This window comes from Aythya ferina (assembly GCF_964211825.1).
Source record: "Aythya ferina genome assembly, chromosome: 15".
Classification (NCBI taxonomy): Eukaryota; Metazoa; Chordata; class Aves; order Anseriformes; family Anatidae; genus Aythya; species Aythya ferina.
Genome location: NC_140314.1, coordinates 1346488 through 1369408, shown reverse-complemented (window position 1 = coordinate 1369408; position 22921 = coordinate 1346488). Strand labels below are relative to the sequence as shown.

The 22921-nt window shown below is 59.2% G+C and overlaps 1 protein-coding gene across 1 annotated transcript in view; it reads left to right on the top strand.

Moving 5' to 3' along the window:
- Window positions 1-22439, top strand: part of RAB26 (RAB26, member RAS oncogene family) — a 28439-nt gene extending 6000 nt beyond the window's left edge. The window contains exons 3-9 of the mRNA XM_084537375.1: window positions 17827-17868; window positions 18548-18614; window positions 18688-18740; window positions 19993-20058; window positions 20834-20890; window positions 21251-21327; window positions 21503-22439. Of these exons, the coding sequence (XP_084393501.1) occupies window positions 17827-17868; window positions 18548-18614; window positions 18688-18740; window positions 19993-20058; window positions 20834-20890; window positions 21251-21327; window positions 21503-21605 (465 nt within the window). The 3' untranslated portion in view covers window positions 21606-22439. The remainder of the gene's footprint in view (window positions 1-17826; window positions 17869-18547; window positions 18615-18687; window positions 18741-19992; window positions 20059-20833; window positions 20891-21250; window positions 21328-21502) is intronic.
- Window positions 22440-22921: the final 482 nt, after the last annotated feature.

Sequence of the window (22921 nt, the reverse complement as noted above, 5' to 3'; positions counted from 1 at the left end):
CAGCCCTCTCCTTTGGCCGGGCATTGCTGGAGCTGTGCTGGGTGCTGTGTGGTGCCAGGATGTGGCACAGGGTTTGGGCAGCAGTGGGAGCTGCTGGGGTCAGAGCCAGGCTGCGACCGCTGCCATACGTGGTGGAGCCGGGGCAGAGCCAAGATCTCTGCCTTTTGTTGTCATTTCTTCCATCCCAGCTTCTCTGCCCCCTTCCCACCCCAAATGGAGCTTGGGGCTCCCCGGCCTCTTTCCCCTGCAGAAGGAACCCCTGCACAAGCTGGTGTTTCCTCCATGGGGTTTTGGTGTGTCTGCAGGTCCGTGCAGGGGCTCTGGCTCCCCAGGGCAGCTGTGACCCCCCCGGTGTTCCCGTCCCACCACCGCCTGCTTGCAGCTCCTCCCTTCAGCATGTGGGCTGGGAAATGCACCCGGGATAAACAAACACCTCTGCCTCCAACAGCTTCAGCTTTGGGGTTTCCAGCCCTTGCTAGACAATGGGATGCTCAATTATTCCCTCCCGTGAGCCATGGCTGTGCTGCCAGGGCTGTGCCAAGCACTGGTCTCCCTCCTCATCCTCCCCAGGTGCCGTGGCAGCTCCCCAGGGAACCCCCCACAGCTGTCCCCAGCTGAAACCACCCAGGACTTCTCTGCACCCTCAAAAACCCCATGGGCCCCAAAGCCCCCAGGTGCCAGCTCTGTGGCTCCTCTCGCCCAGAGCCTGCCCTTTTCTCACTTTGTGTTTTAGGAATTTCAGGGAGAAAAAGGGCTCCTGGAAGCGAGCCGCTGTGTAAGTCAGAGGTGTGAATCCCAATTTTCCTGGTAGTGCTGGAGGAGCTACGTTTTGCTGTAATTTTGGGAATGCGGCAGAAACCTTGGCAGAAATTGAAGCTGCACAACAAATACTTGTGTCTGGTAGCAGCTCGCTTGGAGGGTTTTGCCAGAGAAAGCAGTGTGGGGGCAGCGCACCCTGCCCCATGCCCCCGGGCTGCGCTCTGCCCCGGCACTCACTGCCCCTGCTTGGTCCCAAGCTGTGCTGAGCCAGGTGAGTGAAGGGTTTTGCACTAATTGGGCCTGAAGGGAGAAGAATACGAAGGGAAAAATTAAAGTTGAGCCTTTTCTCTGGAAGGAGGTGCTAATGAGTTTCTCTGCGTTAGCTGGGGAGATGGTTTCTGTGCCCATCAGCCAGGCGAGGCTGTAAGGGAGAGCTTTGCTGTTCTTCCTTTCCCTGAGGTGTGTGGTGGTGTCACCCCTCCTGCTGCCCCACACAGAGGAGCAAACAAGCATCCTGTGGGCACACAGCCCCTTTTGCTTCTGCAGGAGGAGCAGGGAGCTGACCTGGTGCCACGGCCTCGTGCTTCAGCACAACCTGGGGCTTTCGTGAGCAGGCAGCAGTGCACAGAGAGTATTCCTCTGAAGACTGGGCTCTGGCTTTCAGCAGCGGGCACCCACTGGCACAGGAGATATTTCTGCATGTTGCTGCCCCGTGGGAGACCCACAGCGTCCCCCGTATGCGGGTGTGCCCGTGCAGGGAGCGCTCTTTGCTCCAGCCTTGGCCGTGCCGCCGTTAATCTGCCCGCTGGAACAGTTGCTGGGCACGGTAAATAACACAAGCTGTCACCGGTGACCCTGAGCTGTAAGGACTCTTGATTATATCCAGCCCTGCGCCGCTCTGGAGGCGGAACCAGCGGTGCACAATTTGGATTTTTGCAGAAGAGCTTCGTTGCATCTCTGGTTGTTTCTCGCGGTGTGTGTGTGCACCTGCCGTCGGCAAACAGCAGACGCCGGCTGCCTGGCTGGTGGCAGGGAGCTCGGCGTGGCAGGAGAGGCAGGGAGCCGTGTTCTGGGGAGGCTGGGTGTGCAAAACAAAGCTGGCCCCGGTCTCGGTGTGGCCAGCCCGGCCCTCGGTCTCCGTGTGAATGCGGAGGGAGGGAGCAGGCAGGTGGGTGAGCAGCCCCGAGCTGGTCGGGACCCTGCACAGGGGAAGGTGCCCAGGTCCTGGGGATGATGCTCGGTGGTGCTGGGAGTGGTGCTTGTCCTCGTGCCTCCTGGTGAGGGGCTGGTGTGACCCAGAGCTGCCTGCGAGCTGAGGGCTGGCTTCTATCTCCGCGGTTGGCACCGAGCGTAGCAGGGCTAATTTCCAGATGGATCAGTCTGGAAAAGGTGGGAGGGGATCCGCTCAGGCCAGAAGAAAGGAATGGAAATAAATTAATTCCTGCATGTCTTTCAATGCAAAACCAGTCCTGAATGTCAGAGGAGCAGGGTGCTGGGCATTTGGTCTCTTCCACGTGTAAGCTTTGCCACGCGGGGTGGCCCTGTGTGATGAGGGGTGGGCTCTGTTGGTCCAAGGGGGCTGTGGGCAGGAGTGCAAGGACAGAGAGGACATCCTCAGCCCCTGGGTGTCCCTGCAGGGTGGCCTTGCCCTGGGAAGGGCACCTCAGTATCACCCGGGCCGGGCGCTTGGTGCCCTCCTGGTGGCGGTGCCGTGCTGGGGAGGGACCCCACGTCTGTGCCGGGCGCGCTTCTCCTGCAGCTCTTCGTCTGAAATTGGCTGGTTCCGCATTTCTTATCACTGCATGAATTTTAATAGGAGCCAGTAGCTGATTTTCTACTTTTACATTTGTTGCTGTAAGGAAAGCCGAGCTGTGTTTGCCCAGAGCAGCTCTCCTGTGGTGCATCCCACCCCGTCTGCTGGGTTTCGGGGGGCAGATGTGATGCTGGGGCCGTAGGGACCGGGTGCTGCCCAAATCCAGGTGAGCTGGGGCCTGCAGGGCTTGTGCCTGCAGGGCTTGGTCTGTTCATGGGAGCCCACCTTTATTTTATTGATTTACTTAGTGTCTGGTTCCTAGGACGACAGCTGCTGCTGGCTCCTGCTCCCCGCTCCCTGGACAGGCTCTCTGGGGAGCAGAAAGCCTTTTTTCCGTGCAGCCGAGCCCTGCTTTGCTTTCAGCTGCTGCTCCCTTCCCTTGCAGAGGGACACAGCCGTGCAGTCTGCTCCTGATCACATGAAGCCTGTCATTTGCATGCAGGGGCTCAGTTGCCAAGAGATGCTGAGAGCAGAGCCCGTGGCGGGCTGCACCCTCTTCTCACATCTGCTAGTATTTTATTCATGTTTCTTTGGCTCTTGCATTTGAAAAATAATAAACCTCCTCAGCGTGCTCTGATCCTGCAGCACACTGGTGAAGCGCAGATACCCGCGTGCTGTCAGTAATCCCAGTGGACACCAGACTCAATTCCTGCCTTGGGGAAGGCAAAAAAAAAGAAGTAAGATTAATGTCTTCAAAGCAGAAAAGTGCTCGAGTCGCTCTTTAAATGAGCATCTGGAGTGGCCTGGAGCCCCAGAGCCTGTTTAAGATGACTCTGAAAGAGTTTGTGCGGTGCTGTGAGGGTGCCTGCCCTGATCTCAGCACACGAGGGGCTCTCCTGCAGCCCAGAACAGACTGGGTGCCCGATCCAGCTGTGAAATCTTGCACCCATCTCAGCCGACAGCAGTGCTGCGGGTTTGCTTTGGAGGGGAGGGGGAATGCAGAGCAGTGCCCTGCCAGCCCGCTGCGGGGTCTGCGGCCCAATGGGGGGCACAGTGCGAAATTGGCCCCCGTTTTGGGGGGGTGAGGGGCTCTGAGCAGGGCTGGAGCATCGATGGTGCTGGGCACGGAGCCGGGATCTGTGCTGGGTCTGCTCGCGGGGCTGGGGCCTGTGATGGAGCGTGGCACGGCCACTAACGTGTGTCAGTGGGGCCAGAGCGAGTCTAAATGGTTTGAATATTTAATGGAATAATTTTGGCTTAAGTTCACTTTCATCTTTCATTGGTGGTAAAATATTGAGCTCAGCTGTGCAGAACTGGGTTTTTCTTTGAAAGCAGCAGGAGGGCAGCCAGGCCCGCGGGAGGCAGGGCTCGGGGTGTCCGTCCCGCAGCGCTGGCCCCATTACAGGGGCTTGGGGACATCCCTGCCCCACAGTGCTCACCTCGCTCAGCCCTGCAGGTCCCCACTCGGGGCACGGTGTCCAGGCCGTGGGCACAGTGCTGAGCTGCTGGGAGCAGAAACCTGGGTGCTGGTGCTGCCCCAGGCAGTGGGGTCTGTGCTCAGCCCCTGCCCCGCACCGAGCACTGCAAGGATAACGTGGGCTGCAGCCCTGAAACCTGCACGTGTGAGCCCCCGCTGCCTCTCCCCTGAGCTGCTGACTCACTCAGTACCGCTGATTAATTATTTGCCCCCAGGAGGCTTCAGCACGTTTCTAAATAAATACGCCTCGGGGAGAGCGGGGCGCAGCGGAGCTCGCCTGGGTCCTGCCTCTCCCCTTGGGCTTGCAGCTGCCGGTGCTGGGTCTGTGCTCGGGGGGGCAGGGGCTTCATTTCGGCTGCAGTGGGCACCGGGCAGGGTGCTGGGGCATTGCTACCACCCCTGGGGGGCTGTGGTGGGTGCTGAGGCTGTGCCCAGAGCAGCTTGACTCCAGAACTCAGCCCCTGCCCCAAGGAGGGACTGGGTTTGGAAAATGTACGTGGGTGGTTGAGCGTTGGGTCCTGCCCAGCACCAAGGCAAGGGTTCCTGATGTCCTCTCACCTGGGAGTCGGGTACGAGCCGTGAAGTTAGACATGGCCCTGCCACGGTCAGAAGGGCTGTGCTCAGCCCGTGCCTGATGTTTGTTATCCTCCACGGCTCAGAACAGGCTGTGCCCGCGAGCGATCGTCTCCCTTTGGCTCAAAATAAAATAAATAATAAAAATCCAAGAGCGTCGGAGCCATGTTAGTGGAGGGAAGGAGCTGGCAGCGCGTTGCGTGGCTGAGCAATTGTCCACTCGTCCTTGGCTGGCGGTGGGGGGGCCGCTGGTTTCTATGGTAATGGGGAATTTAAAGATCAAGCGCTTGTTTACCTGCAGCGCCTTCGCCACGAGGAAGCTAAATATTGTGTTGGCGTCGTCCTGGGGGAGCAAGGGATGCAGGGGGCTCGGGGCGGTTGTTGGCGGAGAGCCCTGAGGAGGAGGATGGGAATGGGGCTGGTGGGGTTTGCTGCCTGGGACAGCTCTGGTGGCACCATGGGGACGTCCCTGCCTGCCCTGGGAGCACAGGTTTGGCACAGGGTGGGTGTTGCGGAGCCGTGGTGCTGTCCCGTGCGCTGCCGTCGGCTCCATCCAAGAGAGATGGAGCTCTGGTGCTTGCCCTGTAAGTGATCTCCAGAGCAGCAGTGTAATTCATGTGGCTTTGTTTGTCTAACAGGGGCATAAAGTATTTTTAATCCTGGCTAAGCACCAAATCATTACCTTGAAGGATTGCAGAGCCTCTCAGAAGCAACAGCAAATATTTCATATTTATGCCTGCATAGGAAAAAATGTTTTTCCCCAGTCGTAACTAATACGTGTCAGGAGCTCCTGTTCCTTCAGCTTTAGGGGGTGGTGCACATCGCCCTGGTCCTTGGTGGTCCAAAGACAAGGAGAAACACAATGGGGAGCCCCGGGGGCTTCCCCCTGGTGGGATGTCAGTGTTGGAGAGGTGGTGGGTCCGGGCAAGGGCAGAGGGAAACACTGCCCACACAAGGCTCAGCAGCAGCAAAGCCCTTTTTCCCTTTTTCCAGTGGTCACAAGGCTGGCAGCGTCTGTTAGGATGCAACTGGTCCTGATGTGAACATCTGGCAGGGTTGTGTTTCATTTTGCTTTTTTTTTTAATTTTTAATTTAGTCAAAGCTGTTAAATGAAAAGCTGTGAAATGGGCGGAATCCAAGCCCAGCTGTGTTTCTGCACCCGGTCCTGCACGGGTTGGATGCCGAGAAGCCTTTCACTCGCAGCGAGCCTGACCCTCGCGAGCCCCGGTTTAAGCCGGGTGCCTGAGCGCCTCTCAGGATGTTTTCCTCCTTCCTGTCAAGCCACGATGTTCCTATGCCCAAGTGACACATTTGGGAAATGGAGGCTTTTGCTTTTCCAGCTTTGCTTACGCGGGTGTCTCTATGGAAACCGCTCCGCCGCCCTCCCCTCTCGCCAGCGGGCTCTCTGATGGCTGCTCCAAGCGAGGAGCTTGTGTAACGCGCACCATTTTGTGGCACGAGCCTTGTTATTAGCGATCGCTGCTTGCTTTTCAGTCCATACCTGCCGGGTGATTCTCCTCCCGGGGGTCTCTGCCTGTGCTGCACCCAGTGCCACCCATCCTGCTGCTGCTCACCCCAATACTGACAGGCCATTGGGATCAGCCGAGCTTGGCTCCCAGTTCCCCTCCTGCCACAGAGAGCTGTTGGCATCCGCTGTGCTCTGAACCTTAAATCAACACCTAGTCGTGCTTCTTTTACCCCTCAAACCCAGGCAGGGCAGGCTGCGAGGGGTACCCAGGCCCACGCTGGGGCATGCAGACCCTGCTGGCAAAGACCTTGCTCAGCCACGTAGATGGGAATGCTGAGCGTTGGGTCTGAGCTGCCAGGGCTTGCTCCTTGCCATCGTGCCAGGGGCTGAGAACTGTGGCTGCGTGGTGGGAATGAGCTGCTGCTGGTATGTCAGCAGTGCTGGGGTGCTCTCCGGCAGGGCATCCATCCATCCATCCATCCATCCATCCATCCATCCATCCATCCATCTGCCTGGTGCTCTTGGGTCATGGCTGTGGGAGCCCAGCATCATCCTACCCTGCCCTGGAGTGCCAGGCACTCACCTCCTGCCCCGAAGTTGGAGAAGCTCACACAGGCTCCCCGGTGCGCACGCAGCCCCGCTCGCTCAGCGCCACGGCGGAAGTGCCGAGGGATTGCTGCTACTCACAGCATCTCTTTTTAGAGCAGAGCGCGGGTTTTGGCAGTGGTGCTGCCCAGCCCACGCAGCCCCGAGCGGTGCCAGCCTCAGGGGAAGGCTGGCAGCTCTGCTGAGCTGGCGGGGACGCGGGTGAGTCTGTCGTGCCGTGCCGTGCCGTGCCGTGCTGTGCCGTGTGCCCGGGGCTGAGCCAGGCACTCACTGAAGGTCTGCAGGTGGAGAGGTGCCGGGGGAGCAGCTTTGCAGTTTTGAAGGCATCTCAAGCCTCTGGCTCTGGTGTGGGTTTGTTCGGGCTCGTGTGAGTCAATGGCTTCTGAAAGCCGATTGAAGAGAAGCGTTCCCGGGAGATCACGCATCACAAGTTCCAGATGAGTGGGCTTCTCTTTCTCCTCCAAGTGCCAAGGCACACGTGGCCTGAAGCCAACCCGGAGCAGCTCGGGTGGCTGCTCTGCTCCTGCACAGAGCTGGGACGCGGTGGGGGGCTGCTCCTTGCCCCCTGCTAACCCAGATGTGCCAGGGTGCCCCAGCGCTCAGCACCCAGTGCCAGGCACAATTTGCTGTGAAATGTGGCCGTGTTGTGCTGGGACCCGAGAGGGGCCGGGCATTGCTGCCCTGCTGCAGTGCTTGGGAGCAGGGCGGGCAGTGGCGTGTCCCCACAGGACATCCCCACGGCACATCCCCATGGGCACCCCTTGGCATCAGGGTAGGGCCCGGGCTTCACGAGGTCTGGTCATGGCAGCAGACCTCGACTCGTTTTCTGCAGGGTGTCAGTTCAGGCAGGTCTGTCTTAAATGCATTAACTTGCTGCACGTATTAATGTGCGTGAATTAATGTGAGAAGTGCTTGACAATGCTTAAAATAACTTTGTTCCCGAGCAGGCGTCAATGCACAGCATATGTGTTTTTCCCTCCTGAATAATTACGCACGTGAGGTCAAATTGCTGCTAACAGCTCAGCTCACCCGCGGGACCTGCTGTGCTGGGAGGGCAGCGGGTGCAGGACCCCCCCCAGAGACCCCAGCTGCAGCCTGAGCCATCGGCTGTGCTCAGGCTTCCCAGGGGCTGTTCCTGGGAGGGCAAAAAAGCCACGGTGCCAACGTGTGGGTTTTGGTTCACTTCTGTGAAGGGTTTGCAGGCGCCTGTTCCCCGGAGCACAGCCCGGCTGGCTGGGTGTCCCCAGGCACTACCCTGGTGCTCGGGCTGGAGGTGCCGGATTTGGGCTGTTTCAGCACCTGCTGCTTTTGAGGAAAACTGGTTCACTGACAGGGCACTGTTCTGGCAGAGCAAAAAAGGTAAATCCAGCAAAGGGGGAGCAGGAACCGAGGGTAAGGATGGGACCAAACCCCGGGAGCTGCCGGCTGTGGGTGCTGTGCCCGTTCCTCTCCCCGTGCAGACGCAGCAGCGCAGCTCAGCACGGCCTGGGTGACTCCGTGTGCCCGTGCCTGGCAGACGGCATTATCGCTATTAATTGCCTCCGAGGTGTTCTGAGACGCCAAAGATAGGCCTGAGGAAGAGGCTGTGGAGAGCCTGCTGGCTCTGCACCTCGTGCCCTGGTGGGCGAAGGAGCCTGGTTTTGATCACATCGCTGTTTGGCATCGCACGGTTGTGTTTTCTGTTTCCTTCTGGCCAGAGGCTGCAGCTTGTGCTCATTTCCCAGCCCGTGCTCGGGCAGCTGCAGTTCTGTGTCTGAAGCACGCCCGGGGTGCTCGGGAGCTGTGGCTGCACTCGCAGGGTGTGCGAGGGGCCTCGGGCTGCAGAGCTGTGAAGCGGGGGCGATGGGACAGCCGGGCAGGGACACAGCCCAGCGCCTTGGTGTGTGCTGCACCAACACCTCTGTTGGGCTGTGGTTTCTGCATGGCTGTGGGTGTGGGGCTGGGCTGTGCAGCAAGGCTCTGGCCTCCTGGAGCCTCCTGGCCCCCCTCTGTGGGATGCTCCAGGGCTCTGCTGGTCCCAGTTGGGAGCAGGTGGGAGCGAGCTGGGCAGGCACTGCTGCTCCGCGGGGCTTTCTGCAATGTTGAATCCTTGCGAAGAGTGGGCTCTGACAGCAAGACAAACACAAGAGCTGGAGCTATTGCTGGAGAGCAGAAACTCTTCTCAAAGATCAAAGCCAGAGCTGCCATCAGCAGTGCCTTGGCTGCGTGCTGTGCTCCGCGTTAGCGCTCACAGGGATGCATCTTTGTGACTTCTTCCCTGTGCCATCAGCGAGCGGCTTGGAGCTGCAGCCCCGGCGGTGGTGGAGACATACCCAGGGCAGAGGCAGCATTTATCTCGGTGTCAGTTTATCTCCTGGTCTGTGCCGGGTTGTTTTGGGCTGGTTCTGCTGGCTCTGCAGGCGGACAGCCCGGGAGCACAGCGGTGCTGCTGGTGCCCGTGGTTCAGCCAGCTGCTGAGGAGGGGTTTGCCCTGCAGGGAGGGGGCTGGCGCTCACCATGCTTCAGCCCCCACTGCTCCATGTGCCCAGCTGCAGGATGCAGCAAGTGGGCTGGGGCTTTAATGAAGCACCGAGAGCTGGTACGGGCCGTTCCCAGTGTCTCAATGGACTTGTATGAACTTCAGAGACATGGATTATAGTAAGTTAGTTACTCTCTTTTCCCTAAATCCTTCCTTTGAAAGGTTCTGGGTTCCTGCTTAGGACAAGCATGGCTTTCGAGAGCTGCCTGGTGTTGCAGGTGCAGGATGTGTGCATTTGTGCGTGGATGCGATCAAGAGCTACAGATTGGTTTGTCAGGTCTGTTTTTTTAGGGATGAGAAGTGCTATTTAATAATGCTGTTTGCAGTGCTGTCTGCAGAAGATCTTCTGGTACTGCCAGATGCTGCTGGGATGTTTGCTGCTGGATATTCAGACCTGATTTTTTTTTTTTTTTTTAAATTGGATTGCAAAGCGATTTCTGAAACTTCAGGCAAGTTTCCATCCATTTAGGTGCCAGCCCACCGATAGGAAGAAGCCTGGCTGCCGCCTGGCCGTGCCTCTGGCTGTAATTACAGCTACAGCTAATTGCACGCCGGGCCGCACAGGTGAGTCGTGGCGGCCACAGCCTGGGAGCCTTTCTCAGGGGCATTTTCGTTCAGCCCAAGCCAGTTCCCTGCACTGGGAAAAGTCATGTCCCTGGAGCTGAGATTGCACTGGGGGCAGAGCAGGCTGAGCAAAAGGCTGGGTGTGAGACGGGTGCTGCCATGCTGGGACTGGGATCCCAGCTGGGGCAGGATCAGGGGACGGAGATGTGCCTGTGGGAGCTGTGTGTGCTGGGGGCTCTGCCTGGGACGGCACTGGGGGGAGCGGGGAGGATGCTCTGCAGCTGCAGGTGCTCACAGGGCCTTGGCCAGCTCCCTGCTTCCCAGTTATGGTTGGAATTGGTGATGAAAGCTTCAGAGAGCCGGACACAGAGGAGCTGTGCCTTGGGGGAACGGCTCATCTGCTGCACCCGGGGCTGTCTGGGTGGCCCAGCCCCAAGGACAGGCCATGGGGGGCTCCCAGGAGGGAGCAGTGGGAGCGATGGGGCCACAGGCGGTCACAGGGCTCATCCCGGGGCTCTTGCTGCCTCCTGCCCCCTCCAGCTGGTGTAACAGAAACCCTGAACGAAGCAGACTGTTTCTGACAGGGACTGGCTTCTCTGGCATAAAAACCGATGCAAGGTTTTGTTTTCCCCCAGGAGCAGAGTAAACAATTCCCTGTACGGCACTAATTGATGACCCATTTTTCATTCTTGTAGCATTGACAGGCGCTGCGTACGCTGCATGGGGGAACTGATACCACAATAAATGTGCTGTAAAGATTCCTGTTCTGCTTTGCCGCATGGTATGGCCTCGGTGGAGAAAATGAAGATAAATCTGTTTGTTGAGCACCACGTTTCTTATTCCCAGTATTGGCACGGATCTGTGTGAGCCATCTCTGCCCCCTTTGTTTCCAAGACTGCCTGGTTTAGAAGTAAGCATGGATATTTTTAAAAATCTCTCCCCTTTTATAAAGTGGAGGAGACGGAAGGGCTGAGTAATGCAGCTGGGACGGGGGAGCTGCCACGCAGTGTGCCCATGGTGGGAGGAGGACGTGGCCGTGGGTTCTGCGGGCTCCCAGGACCCGTCCTGCACCTCAGCACCAGCGCTGGGATGCACTGCAGCATTCTGCAGGCTTCTGCTTCTCGGTGGTCTCTGCAGGGCTGGGCAGGGTCTGAGCAGTTCTGGGCTGTGGGACCTCTGCAGGAGATCCTCTCCTGCACATTTTTAGGGCAATAAGTGAGTCTCTTCTTTCCGTTTCTCTTTTGGCGAGCCATTCTCTCCACCATCCTATGCAACCCAGAGGCACAGAGTTTCCTGTTCAGTGGAGCAGCCCAGGCTGAGGAGGGAGAGCTTTGGGAACAAGGGCACCAAACTGGGGCTGCTCCTTCCCTGGGGCCACCTCTGCCAGGCACGGCTCCCGAGGGAGATGCTGAGGAGCAGAGCAGGGCTTGCTTTTACAATACATGATCCTAAACAGATCCTCTTACCCCTAATCTGTCCCTAAGACACGGCTCTCTCCTTCTTGCCAGAAAAACCTTTTATGTGCAGACTGATGTGAATAGAAGATGATAAGTCACTAATTCTTCGGTGTGTCTGCTTTAAAAAGAGGATTGACTCTTATCTCCTGCAGGGCCGGCAGCCAGGCAGATGTTAATTGGGCTTTAATGTAGCGAACGTGGCTCTCGGGAAGACGGGCAGTCGGGCTCCTGTGCCTTGGGCCTCAAACGGCACCCGGGGCTGCTTGTGGGGTGGTGCTGAGCCCCGCTCGTGGTGCAGGGCCTGGTGTGCAGAGGGGACACGGCAGGGTGACCCTCGGGGGTGGCAGGCAGCGAGGGATGGCCCCAGCAGTGTCCGTGGCGAGGTGCCGTGTTCGTGTGCTGATGGTGGGGTCTGGCCTGGTCCCATTTTGGAAAGGACCTCGGCAGCGGGGCTGGGCAGGCTGGCTCTGCTGCACACAGGGTGTGCGAGTCCTGGGGGGAAAAAAGGCAAAAGTTTCCAAGTTTAGCAGCAGAGCGGAAGCGCACGGTGCTGCCGAGGAGACTAACGGCCTGTCCTGGCAGACAAATGGCCGAGCTTGCTCTCCGAGCAGAAGATTTATGGGACGATGCGGAGGGCACCGCTGCGAGGCCTGGTGGCTGCCCGGGTGTCCCGGCCTCCCCGGGGGATGTGCCAGGGCTGCCTGCATCCTGCCGTGCTCCCCTGCTTCCCAGCAGGTTTGTGCAGGCTCAGGTGCAGCGTGGGGCTGCTTTGCCTCCTCTGCTGCATGGCACGGGCTCCTCAAATGCTCATCCCTAAGCTCTGGGCTGCTGGGCTCGCTGTTTGCTCTCCCTATCCAGACAAAACGTGCTGGAAGCGTTGGCTGCACGCACAGGACGAGCTCCTGCGCTCCTCTGTGACACTGGGACAGGGACAGCAGCCTGGCACCGCGTGCTCTGAGAGCTCGTGCGAGGGGAGATAAGAGCTCAGCAGTGCTCGTGCTGCTCTGGTGTCTGTTTGCGGTTGCTGAAACTTAAATATTTGTTCCTGGTTCCAATTTATCTCTCTTAATGGATCTTGATTTCAGAAGTGCAGCTCCTTGTGCAGTATGGGCCTCGTGCTCTCTTCTTGTTTGTTACCCCATCGGACACAACAGAAGGTGTTGTTTTTTGTTTTTTTTTTTTTTTAAATCAGCTCTGTCAGAGCAGTTTCCCAAACAAGATGCCTGGGCAGCTTTTCCTGGAGGCCCGGCATGATACAGCAGCCTCGGGCACGGCCATGCTCAGGGACAGAGCCCCCATCCTGCCCACTGACACCTCCTGTTCCCGGTGCCTTTGGGAGCCCTGTGCCACGCTCCCATCTCCATGGGGTCTCGCTGTGGCTGGAGGAGGCGCTGAGCACCCAGCACCAGCTCGCTGGCAGCGGCACGTGCGTGTTGGGGGGAAAACTCCAGGGTTTTAATGAGCAAATTGAATGCCGTGTCCTGCTGCTCTGGGCAGATTTCCACATCGATCCTTAATCCATTTTCATAGCCACTCTCAGGGGCGGTGTGTGTTTGTCTGTCTGCTACGGCCCCGTCACAGCAGTGTCCCTGCCACACTGTGGGGTGCTTGTGCTCACCGTGCTGTGGGGGGAGCAGCCGGGGCAGGGGCTCCTTGGGGCTCTGCAGAGCAGATTTGGGGTCTCTCCTCGGCACAAACCCGGCAGGACCCCGCACACAGCCACGGCTGGCACACCAAAGCCCTGGCAGTGCACCCAGCCCTGGCCGTGTGGTGGCCCTGGCAGCCCTGCAGCCCGCAGCTCAGCCATTACCGCCGCTAATTAACTCGGCGAGTGCCCCGGCCGTCGCTGGTCGGGTTTGATGTATGCTCTCTAATGCAATTGTTCCCCCTTCCGCAGGAACTCGCCCTCCCGCTTATTAGCGCGGGCGCAGGCGGGTGGGATGCTGCTGCCTTCAGAGCGCACTAATGACATTCGGTGGTGTTTTTTTTTTTTTTTTTTTTTTTTTCCCCTATTCTAGACGTGGAGATGGTGGTGTGGTGGGGACCTGCCCCTGTGGATGACCCCCCAGCAGCAGGGTGGGCACAGCCGCAGCCCCTGGCACGGGGAGGGGGTGTGGGGCTCCTTGGGGAGCTGCCGGGTCCCCGTGCCCTGGGGTTTTCTCTTTCCAGCCCTCCACAGGTGGCCGTGCCCAGGCTGTGCCGTGCCACCCGGGTGTGCGCAGAGGGGGACGCTGTGGTGGGGCTGTCATCCAAGGCAGCCCTCGGGGTGCCGGGGAGCCAGGGCTGGTTTCTATTCCCTGGTGTCAGAGGGTTTCAGCAAGCAGCTTGTGATTTGTCGGTTTAATTGCGAAGCGAGTTAATCCATGTATCCAATTTAATCTTTAAGGCTTTAATTAATGAGCTAATGTGTGGAAAAGCTGCAGAGGCCGAGAGCAGGACAAGCCAGGACAGGGCTGTGTGTGCGACTGCTCACCACGGGTTTGTTTCCCTGCCCTGCTGCCCTCCCATGCCGGGGATGTCCCCAAAGGAGCAGCCACAAACGAAGTGTCCCGAGAGCAGCAGGGCTTGGGGGAGCAGCGGGGTTTTGTTCTGCCAGTGGGTGCCTTCCTCCCCTCCTCTCTGCTTCCAAAAGGCAGAGCTTGTGCTGGGGTCACCGGGCTGGGACCGTGCTGCGGGGCTGCTGGTGCGTGGCTAACGCAGCCCCTAACTGCAGTAACCTGCACTTGGAAATTCAATTTCCCCTGCGTCTGCAAGGTTCCAGCTTTATTTATCTGTCATCCCGAGGAGTATTTAAGCTTACAAGCAGCTTGTTTCCTCCAACAAAGGCGCTCCACGCGTTCCACCGCTACTCCCACCAGAAAACATTTCCTAACTCCGCCCAAGCCCTGTGAAAGGGACGGGTAAGCACGGCTGTCCTGAAAGCAGGGAGCGACAGCACAGCTGAGCTGCGTGGACGGCTTCCCTGCCTGCTTCTGCGTAGCGGGGGGGCCTGCTGTGAGTATTACCTCCTTTATGTTAAACTGTGCAAGATGAGGAACAAACCCGCAGCAATCCAACACGGCTCCTCCTTGCATTCAGGGCCGGCAGCGCGGTTTGTGTTTCGGTACATTGGAGCATGTTGGCTTTTGTCTTTGGCTGCTTATTGTTCGCTAAAACACCCAGCTGTGCTTTTTAAAGACTGTGAGTATGGCATTGAAGTGTAGCTCCCTAAGCTGGGAGCTGGCAGCCCTGCTGCTGGGGTGGGCTCAGGCAGCCCCTCCGCTGGGTACCTGCTGGAGCCGCCCCGCGGTGCTGGCTGCAGCCCTGCCCTGTGGTGCCGTTGCCTTTTTTCACCCAGCCTGTCCTGCTTCTGCTCGGCTTTTTTTTTTCTTCTTTTACCTGAGTTTTGCTTCCAGCACATGCTCACTTGCAGTGCTCCTTTGCTCGCATTGACCCGATGGTCCTGCAGCAGATGAGCAGGAGCATCCCGAGCCACCTTTCTGCTCCAAATTCAGCTGCCCAAACTTTGCTGGTAGATAAACGCTCTACAAGTTGGAGGGGCTGAAAACAGGCACTTGGGAAGGCTTGCAAATGCACAGGAATTTGTGTCCCCTTGTTGGCACATCCCGTGATCTCCAGGACCCTTCAGGCCACCTGCCTGAGCACACTGTGTAGTCCGTGCCATGGCTCTGAGCCCCCCATTGCTCCTTGCAGGGGGAGCCGGGGGGGCTGCAGCACGGTCACACTGTGCCAGCACCAGTCCCAGACCCCGCTGAAACCCTGGGGTCTCAAGGTTTTTCCCCAGCCTGGCCCAGCAGCACTTGGGTGCACACGCTCCTCATTGCTCTTCTAGATTGCAATTAATTTTAAGAATCCCCCCCAGCACAAAATGTAGGTCAGTCCTAATTAGTTTGAATCCTGCTGCTGCCAGCTTTGCTTTTAATTAAGCTCCTCCAGAGGGGAGGCAGCGCACGAGGTGCGGTGCTGGAGCTGCAGCCCTCGTGGCACTCGTCACACGCCTCGTGGTCCCCGCTGGCAGTGCCCGGTCACCCGGCTGCCACCGCTGCTGGCACTGCGCTCACGGCATCGCTCACCACGAGGACGGGGGCAAGGAGCAGTCCTTCCCACCCGGGGGCTGCTGCGCCCTGCTTGCTCCGTGTTTGGGGTGAGCCAAGCCCTGGGCACGGCCGTCGGCTGCAAACTGGCCCCGGTTTGTGCATCAGCTTGGGGCAGGGAGCTGGCCACGAGCTCCTGCTCCCCGAGATCCTCCTGCTGCAGGCAGCTGCAAGCTGTCGCCCGCAGGAAACCAGCTCCGGCTGCCAGTAGAGGTTTGCCTTTCATCCAGCAGCGAGGTTTGTGCTATGAAATATTTAGTGAGGACTGGCTGTCCCTCGCCGTTCGCTCGTGGCTGTGGTTGTTGCGGGGTGATGCCTTCCTCCCAGTCCCATCCCCTCTGCGCTGGGCAGGTGGTGGGCCAGGGGTGGGCTGGGGGCTAGACCCTGCTCCCTGACTGCAGGGGGGCAGCTCTGGCTCGGCTGTACTGGCCTGTGTGGGGCCATCGGAGCTCACCAGGGATTTCTGAGGGCAAACAGGGCATGGAAATGAGATCTCTTGCAGAACAGGAAGCCTGCACCTACAGAACCTGCATGGATTGGACTGGTATGAGGCAGCAGCGTGGGGCCAGCGCCGTGTGCTTCACAAGGGGCTGTCACTGCAGGGGGGGCACTGGCAGTGGTGGACTTTAGGGTCCGCACTGGGACTTCTCCCCTTTGCTCACTGTGCTCTTTTTTCCAGCAGAGGGGTCCTGTTCCCCCCGGGGTGCTGTTACACCGCGGTCTCTTGCGCTTTGTGCGTTCCCCCGAGCTGCCGTGGCTTTGCAGCCGATGGCGCCATATTTCAGCACCAAAACATTTTGCAAATCCCTGACACGGTGTGAGCGGTGTCTGTGGAGTGTGGCTGCTCCAGCCCCTTTACATTCACCCTCGGCTCTGCAGACAGCGCGTGGTGCTGGCACCCTCAACGGACCCGCTCCGTTCCCCTGCCACGAACCATGCGCCTGCAGCCCCCTGCCAAGGAGTTTTCTCAGCGCCCTGTGCAAGAGTGTGCACCACCCACACCCCTTCCCCTCCCAGCCGTGGGCTGGCTGCCCGTTTTTACCCCTTCCAGGGCCGTGAATCACTCCGCTCCCTCATCTCCATCGCTGCCTTTGAAGGTATTTATAAACTGCGACCGTCTCCCCTGCGCCTGCTTTAGCAGACGGTGTAAATTTAGCGCGCTTGTTGACTCCGCTCCTCTCTTCCTCGCCCGCATCCTCGCTGCTGGAGGAGCGTGGCTGTGCAGGAGCTGAGATCTTACCTCTGGCCTGATTAAAAACATCAAAACGCAGAGGCAGAGCCCTGCCAGCGCTGTCCTGGCGGGTGATGCCGAGCGCCAGCATCCTGTGGCGTTGGGTAATTGCGGCAGGTCAGCACGCAAGGCACTGGGATTGCCTCTCCGTGGGGCAGAGGCGCTTTGCCGAGCTCTGCCTGGTGCTTGGTGGCCGTGCCTGCTGCTGAGGTCACCTCACAGGACTGCCAGAGGGGATGCATGTGGCACTGTGCACCCCGGGGAGCTCCACACGCTGGCTGCAGGCTCCGGCTCAGTCGTAAATGCAGCAGGTGCCGGTCCCCAGCACACCCAGCCCCGTCACGCACCACTGCTTGGGATTGTTTTAATCACACCCTGGTGATTACTGTGCTAATTTCTGTCGATCTAGCAAGCAAATTAATCTCCTCTCTGCTCCGTCCTCTGGGGCTGTTTGATCTTTAGGGTTGGGTTTGATGAACGTTTAGAGCTGCCTGCAGCTCGCGGGGCTGCGGTCGCTCGGTGTGCGGTCAGAGTGCGGCCCTGGCCAGGCTCTCCCCACTCACCTCATGATGCCCCCATCCCACACCACTGCCAGCTCCGTCCCAGTGGTCGTAAAATGTTTCCTGTTGGCTCTGAAAAACAGGATCTGAGGAGCTGGCACTGCTTTGCTGGTGCCCGTGGTGCCCAGCCCCTGCCCTTGCAAACACGCAGGTCTTGCAGTGCTGTGGGATGGGTGATGTCTTCCCAACCTGGCTTTGCTCCCTCCCTGCTGCTGGATCTCGCAGGAACCTGCGCCTCAGCCCCAGGCAAGCACCGGGGGGATGGCACAGAGGGGCACGGCCCCTCCTGCTCCTCCCTGCCAGCCCTGCTGCCAAACACGAGCAAAATGGGGAAAAACAAACCAAGAGGGAAAGCGGTGCTTGCTGGGAGAAAAATCAGCAAAAGTGGCAGGCAGAGGAGTTATTTTTACGTTGCTAACTGAATATGGAGTAGTTAGCTGCGCCTTTTGAAGGCCATTAGGATGGGATGCTGGCACTCATTAATTTATTGCCAGAGGTGGTCTAGCCTGAGCTGCGCAGCACACTAAATCAGCGGTGCAGACACAAAGATTTAAGTATCCAAATATATGTAACTTGCAGCAGACGCGGGAAATGATCTTCTCACTGTGCCACCATGCAAATGACTCCAACAGGCGCTGTGACCAATTTATGCAAGTTTAAGAAAAGGGGAGAGAAAATCAGCATAAACACAGCGGTGGAGCCGGTGCAGGCGCGGGGCAGCAGCTGCCAGGCGGGCGGCCTCACCGCTGCTTCTCTTCTCTTTCAGAATAAGGTGCTGACGGTGGATGGGGTGAAGGTGAAGCTGCAGGTGCGTCCCCGTGGTCCTGGAGCAGCTCCTGCGGTGTTCGGGGCTCGGTAAAACCCCTGGGAGCCAATGGGCCAGGAGTAGCCCCAAAAGCTGGTTCCCATCTCCATCCCTTGCTTGGAAGCTGTCGTTGCGTGCATGTACACGTGTGTGCAGTGCACCCCCTCCTCTGTCCCTCCCTGCCAGCCCCTCCAAAAAGCCCCGGCAGCAGGCAGAGCCCCAGCAGCTCGCCCCGAGCCCCAGCTGCTTCCTGACCCCTGTGCCAGAAGCCAAATAACGCCATTAGCACCGATCTTCCCCCGACAGCAGCGTGGCACTCTGGAAACATATCGCAGCATTAAGAGCTGATAAATTAAAGTAACGAGTCCCCACACATCCATCTGCTGGATGGATTTTCTGATTATTAAGGACGCGTCGCGAGCCCTTTGCTGCACGCCGCCGTCCCCGCGGCCAGACGTGCTGAGGGGCAGGGAGGTGCTGCTTAAACATTCACTGCGCTTGGCACCGCTCCTCTTACCGGCCTCAGAACCCCCCTGCAGCCGCGAGGCACTCACGGTGCAGACAGAGCAGCCCCTGGGCTGCTGCTAGAAGCGAAACGCTGAGGGAATGTTGTGGGGTTGTGCCGTGTGCTCGTTCTGCCCCGCGGGATGCAGCTGACCCCTGTCTGTCCTCTGCCCTCCAGATCTGGGACACGGCGGGGCAGGAGCGATTCCGCAGCGTCACGCACGCCTACTACCGGGATGCCCACGGTGAGCACTCCGGGGGCTGGGGGCTCAGGGGGGGCACGGTGCCAGCACTAACGAGCCCCTGCTCTCTCCGCAGCCCTGCTCCTGCTCTACGATGTCACCAACAAAGCGTCCTTCGACAACATCCAGGTACGTGCGGTGCTCCCTGGTGGTTTCGGGCAGCTCCGTGGGTTTCCTGCACTGCCGGGGCACCGCAGAGGCTCCGCAGCTTCCACAGCCCTGAAAGCACTCAGAGCAAACCCTCGGCGCGCTGGCACTGGGCACCGGGATTTACTGGTGGTGGTGGTGGTGCTCTGTGCCAGCCCTGGAGATGAGCAGGGTCTGGGGACTGGGGAAAAGCTGGGTCCCAACCGGAGGGAGCCCGGAGCAGAGCTGTGTGCCGGGGGCGCAAAGCGCGGCCGCTTCCGAGGGGCTGCGAGCGGTGCCGCGCAGCCGGCTGGCAGCGAGGACGGTGCTGGGGCGTCGGAGGACGCGCGGAGAACATTTCCCTTTCCTGGCACGTGGAAGGGGCGACAGACTCACCGCACCGGCAGATTTGTGCCGCGTTAATTACAGCACCAGCTGGGGAGCTCGCTCCTGCTAAGCGAGCGCAGCCAGCCACTAGGAACGAGGCGCTCCCTTGTTCCACGGCAGAGCATGCTGTGACCCTGCCCTGCAGCATTGTGCTGTGTCCCTGCCCCGGGAGCATCGTGCTGTGTCCCTGCCCCGCAGCATCCTCCTGCCCCCCTGCCCCAGGGCACCGGGGGTGCTCCCTGCAGGTGTGGGGAGCGGGGCACGGCCAGCAGCGGCGTTTCGTGCTGAACTTGTGACTCCTCCACGAAAATTACTCGAAGATTTTCCCCCCACGTCGTGGGGTGAGGGATTACGGGGAGTTAGGGTGGGTTTGATTCAATTAGGCTGGATTAGAGGAAGGCAGGCTCGCCACGTGCTGCCTGATCGTGCAGTGAAGCAGGCAGGGGGCACAGCCCAGAGCAAACCCTTGGCTTTGTGCTTTACAAACACAAAGGGATTTTTATTTTTTTTTTCTGCTACAAGGATGGTGAATTTCCCCAATAGCAGCCTTCCAGCCAAGGAGGAAATTTGGGTCCTGTAAATGCCTGTGGGCAGACCCCAGGGTGTGCAGGGGGTCTGTGGGACCTGGCTGCTCCCTGCCTGCGGTTCCTGCTGTGCCCAGCTGAGTTTCTGAGCTGGGCTTTTCATTTTACATCTCGCCCCCAGCCATCTCCTCCCTGTGCCTGTGTAAAGCCCCCGGTGTGGCGTGGTTGTGGCAGGGTCCCCACGGAGGGGTCTCAGTGCCCAGGCCCTGGGCAGCCCCCATCCTCCTCCTCCTCCTCCTGGAGCCACTGCTCCCGGCAGCCTCTCTCTGCTTGTCTCCCCCCAGGCCTGGCTGACAGAGATTCATGAATACGCGCAGCAGGACGTGGTCCTCATGCTACTGGGAAACAAGGTGAGCCTGGCGGAGCTGGACCTGCCTCTGCTGATGGTCCTGTGCGGGTGCTGCAGGTGCCATCAGGGCATAACACACGGGTGGTGATTCCTGGTTAGCTGCAAATCTTGGGCCAGCAGAGCCACCAAAAGTGTCTGTTTGGCCTGGGGCAGCTGCTTGCTCTCCAGTTTGGGAGCCCTGCTGCTTGCTGGAACCCAATCTCCCTCCTGGTGCATGGGAGCTGGCTCCAGCCCTGCGTGCTGCTGTGCTGCAGAGCCCCTCCTGGGAATACGGGGGTGAGTCAAGGTGCTGGAGACAAAAGGAGCCTCTTGTGCCCATCCTGCAAATCCCCGCTGAGCCCCGGCTTCCCCTTGCTGCAGGAGCAGCGCAGCACTGCTGCTTCCCCCTGCTGCTGTGAGCAAACTGCTTTTCCTTCTGCCTCACCCGGTCTGTGTGGATGTGTGGCACAGAGCCACGAGTCCCCTCGGACATGCCTGGAGCGGGGATCTCCAGCATCCCCGTGATGCACACAGGGTGAGCCTGCCCATGGGACGTGGTGCCCAAAAAACCACGTGGGCTGTGGCAGAAAGGCAGGAGCAGGGAGTCAGGGCCCTTAAAAGCATTCAGCAGAGCCCAAAACCCTGAGCAGAGGGGAGCCAGAGGGGCTTTGCCCTGTGCCCCGGCAGCCCCGGGCTGGCCGTGTTTGGGAGCGTGGGGGCAGGAGGGTGCAGGGGACGTGGGGGCTGCCCGATGCTGACCTCCCAAATCATCCCAGCTTGCTCTTTGCTGTTGGCAGGTGGATTCAGCCCAGGACAGAGTGGTGAAAAGGGAAGATGGAGAAAAATTAGCCAAGGTAGGGGAGCTGGCTTTTTGCTGCAGCAGAGCCACTTGTTGGGTGACGGGGGGCAGCACACAGCCAGGCAGCTGCCTGGGAGCCACCTTCAGACCTCGTCTCTCTCCTGTCTCCTTCCACCTCTGCTCTTTCTTTAAGCTTCTGCTGCCATTTCTTGCCTCTCAGTCCTATCCTGAAGCTCTGAAGAATGAGCACTCCTTTACCTGTCACCCCTCGTGCAGCTTTCCCCCCCTGCAGGGCCGGACCCCTCTCCCCCTGAGCTGAGCCCCGCGGCAGGCGCCGTGCCCGCTGTGCCCGCTGGGAGCTGACTCGTGTCCCCCGTGGGCCTCCCTCACACCTCCTCCTCGTCTCGTCCTGCAGGAGTACGGCGTGCCCTTCATGGAGACCAGCGCCAAAAGCGGCCTAAATGTTGACTTGGCGTTCACAGCCATCGCCAAGTAAGTGAGCGGTCCCGGCTGTGCCGCGGATGTGGCCCATCCCAAAGAGCTGCGGGATGCTTCCCCGGGGGTCTAACAAAGCTCTTAGACCAGGTTTTAGCTCAGCAGAGCTGCTCCGGGCAGCTTAGAAGTAGGTGGCGTGGGCAGAAAGGTAACGCTTGTCCCCTCCCTGCAGGGAACTGAAGCACAGGTCCATGAAGCTGCCCAACGAGCCCAAATTCAAGCTCCACGACTACGTGAAGAAGGAAGTGCGGGGCTCGGGCTGCTGCCGGTCCTAATGCGCTCGGCGCGTTTGTACAGAGACTCATGCCACGTGTTTGTGCGCCGCGCTCTCTCCTCGTGGACGGTGTGTGTGCATGTCTGTCTTGTGTCTGTGTCTGCGTAAAAGGTGAGCTGAGACGTGCGGGGCGAAGGCAGCAGCGGGAGAAGCTCTTTGGGCCGGCGCCGAGGCCGGCCGCGCTGCACCACACGCCAGGCACGCTCCCCAAACCCCACAGCACCCACCCGCACCTCGTCGCTTGGGTCCCCACAGGGAAATGCATTTTTCTGGCCAGGCTGCTCTGCTCCCACCCGGCTCGGAGCCGCTCTGCCCGCTGCAGGCAGGAGGGGATGCGGGGAAGGGGCTTGGTCGGCGCGGCCACGGCTCCCTCCAGGTTTCTCCACCAGCTCAGCAGCGACGGCGCTCAGCCAGGAGCACCCTGGGGTTGCTTTAATGCGAGGAGGAACGATGGGGGAAGGGGAGTGAGTGCCTGCTCCCCGCCAAAATCTGGGTAGGAAAAAGTCCTGAATTCACTTTTCCCACATACGCGGAATTCAGCTGATCCGATCCTTGGCCTGGGGCACACAGGAAAGCTTTGTTTTCAAGGCAACTGTTTTTTAGCTGCTTATTTCCGTCTGTCCGTCCTTCCCGTGTTGTAACATAGCTCCTCGATGAAGGTTTCTCCTCTTCCCCGCAGAAGACAAGAGCTTAGGTGTCCGTTTGAGTAAGCTCCCGCAAACATCTGTTGTACAGAGGTTTCCTGACTGTTTATCTGTTCGGCGAAGGCTTTGGTTCTCTCACTGCAGCCATTCCTTGTACTTTAACGAGAAGAAAGCTAACGTACTGCAGCTTATTCCTAGTCCCTTCGTGTAAGCGCGATAGCTTTTTTAGACTGCAGCAGTGCTTTCCTCCGCAGTTCTCTCGGGACAGCTCTTTCTTCTGCAGGAAGAAGGGCGAGGAGGGTGCTGTAGGCACTGGCTGTACAGGTCTGAGACTCCGCTGCCAGCTCTCTTCAAAGGACCCCTCAGCCCTTTTGTCTGTGCCAGGCACGTGGCTTTTGCTTTTTTTTTTTTTTTAAAGTTGCACTTCTAAGTACCAATCACAACTTTGGAGGAAGTGTTTGGCCTCTGGCAATTTTCGTATTAAAAAATTCCACCTGCACGACACCGGGTGCCCTGCTGCGCTACCCTCTGTGCACTGCCCTAAACAGAGCACTTAAATCCACTCCCGGCTGGCAGAACACCAGATCCCAGACCTTATTTAGCTGCAGCTGCCCCTTGTCGCAGCAGGGGTGCCAGCCTGAGCTGCAGCACAGCGCTCCCCAAGGATACAAGT